The 13114-nt window shown below is 42.4% G+C and overlaps 1 protein-coding gene across 1 annotated transcript in view; it reads left to right on the top strand.

Annotated features, from left to right (window-relative positions):
• LOC102851071 (leukotriene-B(4) omega-hydroxylase 1-like) overlaps positions 1 to 9302 on the top strand; it is a 46645-nt gene extending 37343 nt beyond the window's left edge. The window contains exons 7-12 of the mRNA XM_006898298.1: positions 1068 to 1134; positions 1316 to 1445; positions 8228 to 8361; positions 8453 to 8517; positions 8641 to 8723; positions 9125 to 9302. Coding sequence (XP_006898360.1) covers positions 1068 to 1134; positions 1316 to 1445; positions 8228 to 8361; positions 8453 to 8517; positions 8641 to 8723; positions 9125 to 9302 — 657 coding nt within the window. The remainder of the gene's footprint in view (positions 1 to 1067; positions 1135 to 1315; positions 1446 to 8227; positions 8362 to 8452; positions 8518 to 8640; positions 8724 to 9124) is intronic.
• Positions 9303 to 13114: the final 3812 nt, after the last annotated feature.

Raw genomic sequence — 13114 nt, 5'->3', positions numbered from 1 at the left:
CATATCTTGTGTATTCCTCATTATCTCAGATACACTTGAGCCTACGGCTGCAGCCACTTTGAAAGTCTTGCTGCCTTTGCTAACCCTTCACCTTTCCAAGCATGATATTGTCTCCAAAAAAATAGTCTCTCCTATTAACATATCCAAAATATGTAAGCTCAAGTTTCGTTATTCTTGCCCCTAAGGAGCATTCTGGTTGCACTTTCTCCAAGACATATTTATTTGTTCTTTTAGTAGTCCATGGGATATTCAGTACTCTCTCCAACACCACATCTAAAAGGCTTCAAGTTTTCTTTTGGCATCCTAATTCATTACTCAAATCTCACAGGGATAGTAAGTGATGGGTAAAAGTCATGGCCTGAATCAGGTGCACCTTAGTCTTCAAACTGATATCATTGCACCTCATTAATTTGGAGAGGTTCCTGACAGCAGACTTGTTCAATTGAATATGATCTCCTGATTGCATGTACCCTGAGTGTTGATTGTTGACCTAAGGAAGATGAAATAGTTTACAGATTCAAGCTTTTCTCTATCTATCATGATTTTGTTTATCTGTCCAGTGGTGAAGAGTTTTGTCTTCTTGATGTTGAGATACAATCTATACTGAAGGTTATAATTTTTGATCTTCTGCAACAAGGGCTTCAAGTCCTTCTCACTTTCAGCAAGCAAGGTTCTTGGAACAGATGAGTGGTGGATAAACATATATGTGTACACTCACGCACATATTTTCATATTTTGGACTCTGATATTTAAAATACCACCACCAGCATCCAGTGCAACCTCATAGTTTGAGGCCACATTTCCAAATCCAAATCATCACTAAGGTCACACTGTATTTTGATTCTTTGCAATCCAGGAAACTAATTTTATAACAGTATTTTGGGCTATATATACTGTTGTGATTCATAAGATTAATTTTGAAGCTGGTTGTCAGGACATTTTTGCTAGTTTTTCTTATTATAGAAGCTCTACTTAAAACTGGCCATCGGATGTCACCTGATGCTTAACTTCATGGCCTTATGAGCTAGTGTGATTCAAGAATGATGTTAGTCCTGCCTTTTCTTCAGGATGAAGATGGGAAGGAGCTGTCAGATGAGGACATTAGAGCAGAGGCTGATACCTTCATGTTTGAGGGTGAGGATCCAACATGGAAATACATTGAGGTCTGGGGTTTTCCCTTCTCATGGTCTTGAGGGGTGGACCCTGTATTACCCACACTCTTCTTCATCTTCTTTGAGTATCTCAATATGAGGAAGCTGTCCTCCCTTTGGTGTTAAAGCAGCCAGTGACCAAAGATCATCTGACCATCCCACAGGCCATGACACCACAGCCAGTGGCCTCTCCTGGATCCTGTACAACCTTGCCAAGCACCCAGAATACCAGGAGCGTTGCCGAAAGGAGGTACAAGAGCTCCTGAGGGATCGAAAACCAGAGGAGATTGAATGGTAAGTGCAGGCTCACAACCTGTTTTCATTACTCTGGTGGAGGTGTGAGAAAACTTTCTTGCACGTTCTACCCTAATAATTGCTTTGTGAGAATGGGCATGTAAACCAGATACAAAGTCTTTTACATATCCTGTCCCGCAAGGGAAAAGTTGTTGTGGTTTTGGATTAGAAAGATCTGATCAGCTGAGACATTTGTGACAATATATTAGAGAAGATATTAGCACATGATCAGGAAATAAACTTCTAATCTTCTCCCTAGTTTTCCTCTTTGAAATCTCCCCTTTTGAAGATCTTTCTATTCTGTATGTTAGACTTTTTTTATCTTCTGATTACTAAGTCTTTGTACAGAGAGATAAAAGTCATCAATTCCTTGTACAAGAACATATGGATCATTACCTAGTCAATCCTCATCCCGTAAATAATCCTTCACTACTTGCAACTCAGTCTTCATCTCCAGAGCCATGCCCAACTCCACCTTGTGTCCTGGAGTCTCAGTAAAGACTCATTCCCAGACTCTGTGTTTAGGAATTCCCACCTTGGTGGAAGTACTATGCCAGTGCAGTCTCAGCTCACACGACTAGGATTGTAGTTGAGGGAGAGAACCTACTCTGGAGGTGATGGGATGGATGGGTAAGATGTCTCTTCTAAGACTTTGACTTCTTAGTAGTATGTAGATACAGTTGGTAATAGTGCTGTTGGCTAAGGAAATAGCCTGGGCAAAAAGATAAGAAGATAGGTAGGTAGGTAGGTAGGTAGGTAGGTAGGTAGGTAGGTAGGTAGATAGATGATAGATGATACAGAAATATATGTATATATATAGTTGTTCTTGTTATATGCCATCTTGGCCAACTGACTGGAAAAGATCTATATTTGTTCCCATTCCAAAGAAGGGTGACCCAACAGAGTGTGGAAACTATAGAACAATCTCATTGATTTCACATGCAAGAAAGATTCTACTGAAAATTATCCAAAAACGGCTGGAACAGCACATCAGCAGAGAACTGCCAGAAGTCCAAGCTGGATTTAGAAGGAGTCGTGGTACTAGGGATATTGTAGCTAATGTTAGATGGATCTTAGCTGAAAGCAGAGAATACCAGAGGAATGTCTATCTGTGTTTCATTGATTATGCAAAGGCGTTTGACTGTGTAGATCATAACAAACTGGCTGACTCTGAGAAGAACGGAAATCCCGGAACACTTGATAGTGCCAATGCAAAACCTATACTTGGACCAAGAGGCAGTCATCAGAACAGAGAAAGGAAACACAGCATGGTTCAAAATTGGGAAAGGTGTACGCCAGGGATGTGTCCTATCTCAATACCTTTTCAACCTGTATGCAGAACAGATTATCCGAGAGCCTGGGCTCTATGAGGAGAAGTATGGTGTCAGGATTGGTAGAAGATCTATTAACAAACAATCTGATTATACAGATGACACAACCCTGCTTGCTGAAACTGAGGAAGACCTGAAATGCTTGCTGCAGAGGGTCAAGAACTGCAGGCTTCAGTATGGATTGAGGCTCAATGTCAAGAAGACAAAGATTCTTACCACTGGACCAATTGGCAGCATCTGGATGGATGGTGAAGAGATTGGGATTGTTAACAACTTTAGTCTGCTTGACTCCACGGTCAACACTCTTGGCAGCCAGGAAATTTAAAAAAAAAGAAAAATATTCCGATGGGAAAGTCAGCTGTTAAGAACCTCTCCAAAGTACTGAAGAGCAATGGTGTCACTCTGGAGACTAAGGTGTGTCTGATATAGGCCATGGTCTTTGCAATCACTTGTTATGCATCAGAGAGTTGGACAATGACTAGGAAGGATAGAAGGAGAATTGATGCCCTTGAGCTGTGGTGCTGGAGAAGAGTATTGAATGTACCATGGACTGCCAAGAAAACAAACAGATTCATCTTGGAGAGCCTGCTACTTGGAGGCAAGGATTCTGGGGCTTTGTGTGACATACTTTGGACATGTTGTAAGGAGGGACAGGTCTTTGTAGAGGGACATCATGCTTGGGAGGGTGGAGAGACAGCACAAGAGGGAAAGACCCTCTATGAGGTAGATTGATTTGGTGACTTGGGTAATTGGGATGGGTGTGTCAGAGGCAGTGAGACTGGCATGGGATAGAGCAGGGTTTACAGCTGTTGTACACAGAGTCGCTATGAGTTGCAATCGACTCAACAGCACATAACAACAACAACAACATGTGTCATCAACTCATAATTGAATCTCTAGTGGATTTTTAGAGGCAGTAAATTGTACAAGGTTTGGCTGTCTGTCTTTCTCTCATGGAGCTGCTGGTGGATTTGAATCATATGCCTTTGAGTTGACAGTGCAGCTTCTTATCACTAAACCATAAGCTTCCTTTACTGTGTCAATCCATGTATATATATTGAGAGAGAGGGAGAGAGTAAGAGGAATATCTAATTAGTTAGGTAAACTACCAAACAAAATAAAAGCTTGTGGTTTTATGAGTAATTTAGTAAGCCTCTTCCAGACAATACCTGTGAAATCCCACTAAATGATGGAGTAGAACTGTGTTAATATGGAGTATTTGTTAATTATTTGTTAATACTTATGCTTACTAAGGAGATTGCATCGCTTTCTGATACTGTAAACAAAGTACTCAGTACACTTGTTGTGGGGACCATGCAAACACGGTGCATTAGGAGTGGTCAGCTTTACCATCCTGTCAGACTTGAAATGACCGACCCAGAGACAGAAAAGAAGAGGGATCCTTACCATCAATAAAGGAAATTCTAGAGTGCTGTAACCCTCGACTCAAGTTCTCTTTGCTGAAACTCCAAAACTTAGGAAATGGAGAGCTTTAACACCAACATTTAAACTTTTATTGAACATCATTCACACACTGCTGAAGATCACTCAAAAATGCTAGAACACTAAGGAACTATGCCCACCATTACCCAGTTTTTTCAGGTCCTTGTCAAATATTTCCCAGTTCCTTTACCCCCTTCCACCACACACTGTGTGAGCCCGTGATTTATCTCTGATTAATTTTTTATAACATAATATATGGAATGGTGGTGTGAAACCTAATGTGAAGTAATGAAAGAGTGAAACAATGAATACTGCAAACCATTATAAAATAAAAATTTAGAGAAGACTGGATCTATCAATTTACTTACATATGTATACTTAGTGCTTTAATTTACTTTTCTCTTTCTCTGTAAGCAAAATAAATCCTTTGTTGTTACAAAAAAAGAATGCTAGAACAATACATAGAGAACTGTCAGAAGTTCAAGATGGGTTTAGAAGAGCCTGTGGCACTAGGTTTATCATTGTTGATGATGCCAGATGGATCCTGGCTAAAAGCAAAGAATTCAAGAATGATGCCTATTTGTGCTTTATTGATTATGCAAAGGCAGTTGACTGTGTGGATAATAACAAATTATGGCCAACACTGAGACGAATGGGAATTCTAGAGCGCTGTGCTATACCTAGACAGAGAGGCTGTTGCATGAACAGAGGAAGAGAATACTACATGGTCTAAAATTAAGAAAGAGGTGTATCAGACTTGTATCCTTGCTCCATATCTATTCAATCTGTATGCTGAGAAAATTCTCTGAGAAGGTCTACGAGGAAAACTGTGGCATTAGGATCAGAAGAACACTCATAAAGAACCTATCTTATGGAGATGATACAAACTTATTTGCTAAAAGTGCGAAGGACTTAAAGTGCTTGCTGCAGAAGGTCAAAGAATTCAACAGCCTTCAATATGGATTGCATCTCAACATCAAGAAAACAAAAAAAAAATTCTCACTACTAGATCAAAAGGCAGCATCATATTAGAGGGAGAAAGATTGAAACTGTCAACAACTTTACCTTTCTTGGATTCACAACCAACACCCTTGGCACCAGCTGTTAGGAGACACATTGCAGAAAGTCTGCAGTCAGGGACCTTTCCAAATTACTGAGAAGGAATGATATTGGTTTGAATACTGAGATGTGCCTGATTCAGGCCATGGGGTGTCTGATTCAGGCCATGGTCTTTTCAATCACTTGCTATGCATCTGAGACAATGAATGAAGATGGCATAGGAAGAAGTGATGCTTTTGGGCAGTGGTGTTGGAGAAAAGTACTGAACATCCCATAGACTGACAAATAACAGATAAGACTTGGAGAGTGCACATCCAGAGTGCTCCTTGAAAGCAAAGATGACAAAGCTTCGTCTCACATATGTTGGGCATGTTGCTTGAAGAGGCTATTCCTTGAAGCGGGACATCATGCTTGGAAAAGTGGAGAGTCAGTGAAAGAGAGGAAGACCCTCAATGAGATGGATTGTCACAATGACTGCAGCAGTGGGCATATGTACGTCAAAAATTTTTGATAGGATAAGATTCATCAGTTGTTCATAGTTCTGCTATGGGTCATATTCAACAACAACGTCCCCACCGACAGGCAATGTGAAATAGCAAGGAACGGTGTTTCATAGAGAAGACTTTGGGATATTTTTAGTATTTTTTCCATTCATTTGCCTTTTAGTTTTGCTTTTTTGCCATAAAAACATCTTTTCCATGCACATTTGTCACACTTTTCATAAATGTTGTGTGTGTGTGTGCTGATTTTCTCATAAAGACTTTGAACCAAATCTTCTTTGAAACTTCATGGCATTACTTCCCTAAAGCCTAGTCTTGAAAAAAATTGTTGTTGTTATGTGCTGTCAAGTTGCTTGCAACTCATAGTGATTCTACATGTACAACAGCCTTAAACCCTGCCCTATCCTATGCCAATCTTATTGTCTCTGACACACCTACCCCCATTACCCCAGTCACTGAATCAGCCCATCTCAACAAGGGTCTTCCTTACTCTGTGGTGAAAATATACACAAAAGCCATACACAATTTCTACATGTACAATTCAGTAATATTGATTAAATTTGTCAAGTTGTGTAACTCTTCTTCATATACTTTTCAAAATAATTTCCCCACCATTAACATAATCTTAGCTGGACAATCTCAGTCTCTTCATCATTTATCATGATGCTGCCAGTCTCTTGATGTTGAGCTTCAATCCATATTGAAGGCTGCAGTTCTTGACTTCTGCAGCAAGTGCTTCAGGTCCTCCTCAGTTTCAGAAAGCAGGGTTGTGTCATCTGCATAACACAGATTGTTGATGTGTCTTTTTTCAGTCCAGATGCCACATTTCTCCTCATAGAGCCCAGCCTCCTGGATAATCTCTTTTGCATAAAGATTTGAAAAGGTATGCAGATAGGACACATCCGTGTTGCAAACCCTTCCCAATTTTGAACTATGCCATGTTTCCCTGCCCTGTTCTGATGACTGTCTCCTGGTCAAAGTAGAGGTTTTGCATAAGCATGATCAGGTGTTCTGGGATTCCCATTCTTCTCAGAGTTAGCCACAGATTGTTGTCGTCCACACTGTCAAATGCCTTTCTTTGCATAGTCAATGTAACACAAATAGACAATGGTGAAGAGACTGAAATTGTTAACAGCTTTAATTTGCTGGGCTCCACAATCATCACTCCTGGTATCAGCAGCCAGGAAGTTAAAAAATGAATTGCCTTGGAAAAGTCTGCTGTCAGAGACCTCTCCAAAGTAATGATGTCAGTCTAAAGACTAAGGTGTGCCTGATCCAGACCATGGTTTTTGCAATTACTTGCTATGCATCAGAAAGCTAGACAATGGCTAGAGATGATATAAGGGGAAATGATGCCACTTAACTGTGGTGCTAGAGAAGGATTTTGAATGGACTGCTAAGAGAACAAACAGGTTCTTCCATGAGAGGGTGAAACCAGGCTGCTCCTTGGAGGCAAGGATTCTGAAGCTTCGTTTGATGTAGTTTGGACATATTTCAAGGTGGGATCAGTCGTTGGAGAGGGGCATCATGCTTGGGAGAGTGGAGGGACAGCACAAGAGAGGAAGACCCTTGATGAGATGGATTGAGTCAGTGACTAGGGTGATGGGGTTAAGTGTGTCAGAGACAATAAGATTGGCACAGGATAGAGCAGAGTTTAGGGCTATTGTACATAGGGTCACCATGAGTCACAGGCGACTCGATGGCACATAACAATGACAACAATAAGCTGAGTAATGAAGAAGGATGACAGAAGAGGAATTAATACCTTCGAGTTGTGGTGCTGGGAAGAGTCTTGAAAATACCATGGACTGCCAAGAAAACGAGTCAATCTTGGAGAGGGTGAAACCAATTTTCTCCTTGGAGGCTAAGATTTTGAAACTCCATCTCATATACTTTGGACACATGGCCAGGAGGGTCCAGTGCTTGGAGAGGACATCATGCTCAGAAAGGTGGAGGGACAGTTCAGGAGAGGAAGAGCCCAGATGAGACGAATTGATAAAGCAGCTAGGGCAATGGGAGTAGGTGTGTGGGAGTCAGTGAGACTGGCTCAGGACAGAGGAGGCTTCCTAGCTTTTGTACATAGGGTTGTTATGGGTCTCAGATGACTCTATGGCACCTAACAACAATATATGTTTATTTCATGTAAGTTAGATTGTACAATATTTGTCCTTTTGTGAGTGACCTTTTCACTGAGCATGAAGTTGTTAAAGTTCTACCACGTGGTGGCATGTGTCAGGGCTTCCTGTCTGGCTGAGGAGTATTCCAATGTGTGCAGAGAGCACACAGCTTTTGTCTATCCATCTAACGCTTACCTTTTCTTTCACCAGAAATTTACTTTTTAATAGGGAGTTGCGGAAGTGGGGGGGGAGGTTGTTTCTTTAAGAGGTGGTAAGAATACTGTGCCACCAGGGGACAGTCTTTGCTCTCAGGTTAACTGTGGGTTCCTTAGGGACGACTTGGCCCAGCTGCCCTTCCTGACCATGTGCATCAAGGAGAGTCTGCGGTTGCATCCCCCGGTCACTGTCGTCTCCCGCTGCTGTACCCAGGACATAGTGCTTCCCGATGGCCGGGTCATCCCCAAAGGTGCGGGTAACAGCAAGGGGAAGGCCCTATTCAGGAAGGAGGGCCCATTAGGCGTTAAGGGGGACCTCATCCTAACTGTCCTCTCCTACAGGTGTCATTTGTCTTATCAGCATCTTCGGGACTCATCATAACCCCTCTGTGTGGCCGAATCCTGAGGTACTGCCCTTGACCACCCATCCTTATCCACTGTAGGGACCTGGAGATTCATGGCCATTGACTTCTCTGAGGCTGTCTATTCTGGGAGATCCCACCTTTTCACCCTGTTTCCCCAACCTCCAGGTCTATGATCCCTTCCGCTTCGACTTAGAAAACTCCCAGAAGAGGTCGCCTCTGGCTTTTATTCCCTTCTCTGCTGGGCCCAGGTGAGACCTGTGAAGGACTGAGGTGGGATTGTATGGATGGAGGCTGGTGTCTAGGAGATAGTCATGCAGTTGGGGCCTAACTGTGGGAAGCAGAGCGCTTTTATTTGATCTGAATTCTAGCCCCTTCACTTTCCTCCTCCCGAGTTTTGGACACGGATTTAGGGAGGAAAGAAAGGATAAAAGGAGAGCTTCAGGATGCTCAGAGACTCTCTGCAATTCTGAATCAGGTATTGGAGTCAGACCCAAGTTCAGGTCCTAGATCAGCCAGAGCCCACCTCCTTTTATTCTTCAGGCAGATCCTGGTTAGTGTAGGGGAATTGGGGAGGATTCCAGGTGTAAAAATCTGGAAAGGGGCATCCTGGTCTCTTTAGAAACCACACCCCTCCCCTTCCTACCTGTAGGAACTGCATTGGACAGACTTTCGCCATGAATGAGATGAAGGTGGTGGTGGCTCTCACGCTGCTGCGTTTCCGCATTCTGCCAGATGATACTGAGCCCAAGAGGAAGCCAGAGTTGATCCTGCGCGCGGAGGACGGGCTGTGGCTGAGGGTGGAGCCCCTGGGCCGCAGAGCACAGTGATTGTTTCCAGGAGTTCCCTAACACAGCTAGCGCCCCTCTGCTACCCACCTAACTTAGCTAACTCTTAGGAATAAAACTCTTGCTGTCAACTTCCAGGAGCCTTCCTGTGAGCCAGTAGGGGAGCTTGGGCTCCCTTGGTCTTGTATTTGGGAGAAGGGCTCCGTGACCCTGAAATCAAAGATCCCACCCTGCCCACGAATTTTACCTGTGAGTACTAAAATGTTTGAATAAGAAAGAGACTAGCGTTTGTTAAGTGCGGACAGAAGGGGCCAAAGGAGAGAATGAAGAATTCAAAGAATATACATGTAGACAAAAAGAGTGAGTGGCCCTGCCCACAGGCCAAATTTGTGGGAAACCAAATATAAAATTTAATATTAATAATAAACCAAATGATATATCAGGATATAAGAGAGGCGAGGCACTAAGGATTCCTTAAGAGTCAACATCCTTAGTTTATATTTACTGATTCCCTCCCTCCTGAGATTAACATAGGGTAAGCAATAGAGAAGAACTCCACCTTATCTGCAAAAGACTTCCCCATGATCCTTTGTTTTCGTTTTCTACTCCCTTGTGATTTCCTTTGTTTACCTTCCTGATGATTTTCAATAAATATACAGAGAGGCGTGGCTTGGGTGCTTCAGTCACCAGTACTGCTGGCCCCCTGTCTTTATCTTATCTCATTCTTGGTTGTCTGTCCAATTATTATTTTACCCTGAGTCTGCAACATGAACTAAGGGATGAACCATAAATCACAATGGAATGTCCCTCTCTAAAGACTCTATTATAAAAACCCTCCCCAATATCCTTGAAGGTGGGACATCCCCATTATATAGCTTCAGAATGAGGAACCTCACCCTTAATAAAGCTGCGTTAAGCTTTCTCTTGTCCTCTCTGATGTCTTCCTTAAATCCTATAACTTAACAGTGTTGAAGATGGGTTTAAAGGGACAAAAATGAGTCCCTGAGTCAGACAGGGCCTTTGCACCAGCTACCTTGTGCTTGGAGGGCTCATTTCTCAGACTTCCATGCCTGCATTCCCATCATTCTTGGCTCATCTGAAATGTCATCTCAGACATTCTTCCTTTAACGTGGGTGTTGTTCCCATCCCAAGTAATAGATGCTGTGCTGGGAAAGAAAGAGAGTCAAAGAAAGGGAGGATGATACCCTGTCCCTCAATCAGGTGGATTGACAGTGACTGGAACCCTGGGCTTGAATATGGTGAAGGTTGTGATGAAGTCCAGGATAAGGTCCAGATCTGTTGTTTTTGGGTCACTAAGCATCATAGGGAACTTCAGGGCAACTAGCAACAACAATAACAACAAATCTACTTACTTTCCTTACAGGTTTTACCATCTGAGATGGTCTTGTATATTTGAGAATTATGTGGAATATTTACCAAATGTAACATGCCATTGTCATGTGCTGTCGACTTGATTACAACTTATAACAACCCTATGAACAGTAGCTACTAACCGTGCTCTATCCTGAGCCAATCTCTCTGCCTCTGACATACCTACCCTCATTACCCCAGTTACTATATCAATCCATCTCACTCAGAATCTTCCTCTCCTGCACTGTCCCTCCCTCCACCCTTCTAAGCATGATGTCCTTCTCTAAGGACTGATGACACGCCCAAAGTAGATGAGACAGAGCCTCAAAATTCTTGCCTCCATGGAGCAGCTGGGTTTCACCCTTTCCAGGACAAAAATCTGGGTAAAATGTTTGTCTGTCAGATATTGCTCTAAAGCTAAGCATTTAAATTAAGGCAGAGAAGGGTAGGAGTCCACTGGCAAGAAGCTGCCCTGCAATCCTGAAGGCACACAGTTCGAGGCCACCAGCTGCTCGAAAGGAGAAAGATGAGCAATCTTCTCTTATGTGATTAATGACCTCTGAAAACCCACTGGAGGTGGGATGGTTCCAACTTGATGATACACAGACTTGATACACAACAACAAGCAAGAGAATTAGCCATCCACTTACAAAATAACAGGCCTTAGAAAACCTTATGAGTACCCTCAGATTAAACTAGTCGATATGACCTGAGAAATTTAAGATACTCATGGTAAAGTTTTTTAGAATCTACAAAATTCTTTGATGCTAAGATGTCACAGAATCTAATTAGATAAATGACTTGGAGAAGACCTGGACTGCAATTCAAAGATCCAAGATAGAGATTTCACAAACCTCTAAGGTACAGCCTGCTTCTGTGTATTATGTAAAACCACTTACTGATACTTGCCATCTAGAACCGAAATAAACAAATGCCAGCCGTCAGTTGGATTGTTTTTCCTTATGCATATTTTAAAAATGTTTTTATTATTAATTTTAATTAAAATTTATAGAGACTTTGCATTACCATTCATTCATTGTTTTACTTTTCTCCCTGCTCCCCCCTCCCCCTGCCCCCGCTATCACCCTTCTCTTTGAAAAGCAAAAGAAAAATGGTTTCTTTGTTATACAATCCCTCCCTCCCAGGTCCACTCCACTATACAGCCTTCTTTCTGGGCTCCAGTCATCACAATAATACCTAACCACATATCCCTTTTAAACAGTTTTCTCCCTTATCTTTTCAATGCACTATACTCTATTCATCCCATCTTTCTCAGTCTCCCCTAATCCTGATGTCAGTCTTGTTTTACACCAGTGACACTATGCAGTACTTATCCCTTTGTGACTGAGATATTTCACTCTGCATAATGTCCTCCAGGGTCACCCATTTTGCATAATATTTCATGAGTTCCTTGCTTTTTCAATGCAGCATAGTATTCCATTGTATGAATATACCACAGCTTCCTTATCCATTCGTTTGTTGATGGGTATTGGATTGTTATTGTTGTTAGATGCCGCTGAGTTGAGTACAGCTCACAATGACCCCGTGAACATCAGATCTGAACCCTGTTCTAACTTGTGCTGTCCCTACACTTCCTGACGCACAAGAGCCCATTGTGATAGTCACTGTGTTAATCCAGCTGATTGAGAGCCCTCCCCTCCTTCGTTGACCCTCCACACTTCCAAGAATCATATCCCTCTGCATGAATAGCCCCTCCTAGCAACATGCCTGAAGTATGTGAGGCAAAGCCTCATCATTCTTGCCTCCAAAGAGCATTCTAGCTGTACCCTCTACAAAACATCCTTGTTTGTTCTCTTGGCCACCCATGCAATGTTCAGTGCTCTTCTCCAACACCACAGCTCAAAGGTGTCAATTCTCTTTATGTCATCTTTAGTCATTGTCCAGCTCTCAGATGTACAGTACATGATCAGAAAGACTATGGTCTGAATCAAATGCACCTTAGTCCTCAAACTGACATCATTGCTCCTCAATAATTTGGAGAGGTTCCTAACTGCAGTTTTCCCCAGTGCAGAGCATCTTCTTTTTTCCTGACTGCTGGTGCCAAGGGTGTTTATTGCGGATTCACACAAGATAAAGTTGGTGATAGTTTCAAACTTTCCTCCATTCATCATGATGTTGTGTATCGGGCCAGTTGTAAGCATCTTTGTTTTCTTGAGGTGGAGATGCAAGCTATACCTAAGGCTGCATTCCTTGACCATCTGCAATAAGTGCTTCAAGTCCTTCTCACTTTCAGCAAGCAAGGTCGTGTCATGTGCTTAACACAGGTTATTGGTGAGTCTCCCTCCAGTCCTGATGCCACACTCTTCTTCATAGAGTCCAGCCTCTCGGATAATTTGCTCAGCATACAGATTAAATAGGCATGGAGAGAGTTTACAACCCTAACACACGTCTCTCTCAATTTTAAACCATAAAGTATTCTCCTGCTCTATTCACACAATAGCCTCCAGGTCCAGGTATAGGTT

This window comes from Elephantulus edwardii, unplaced genomic scaffold (assembly GCF_000299155.1).
Source record: "Elephantulus edwardii isolate Elephantulus edwardi_28Jun2011 unplaced genomic scaffold, EleEdw1.0 scaffold00226, whole genome shotgun sequence".
Taxonomy (NCBI): Eukaryota; Metazoa; Chordata; class Mammalia; order Macroscelidea; family Macroscelididae; genus Elephantulus; species Elephantulus edwardii.
Note: the sequence above shows the minus strand (reverse complement) of the source record. Positions and strands in the feature narration are given on the sequence as shown.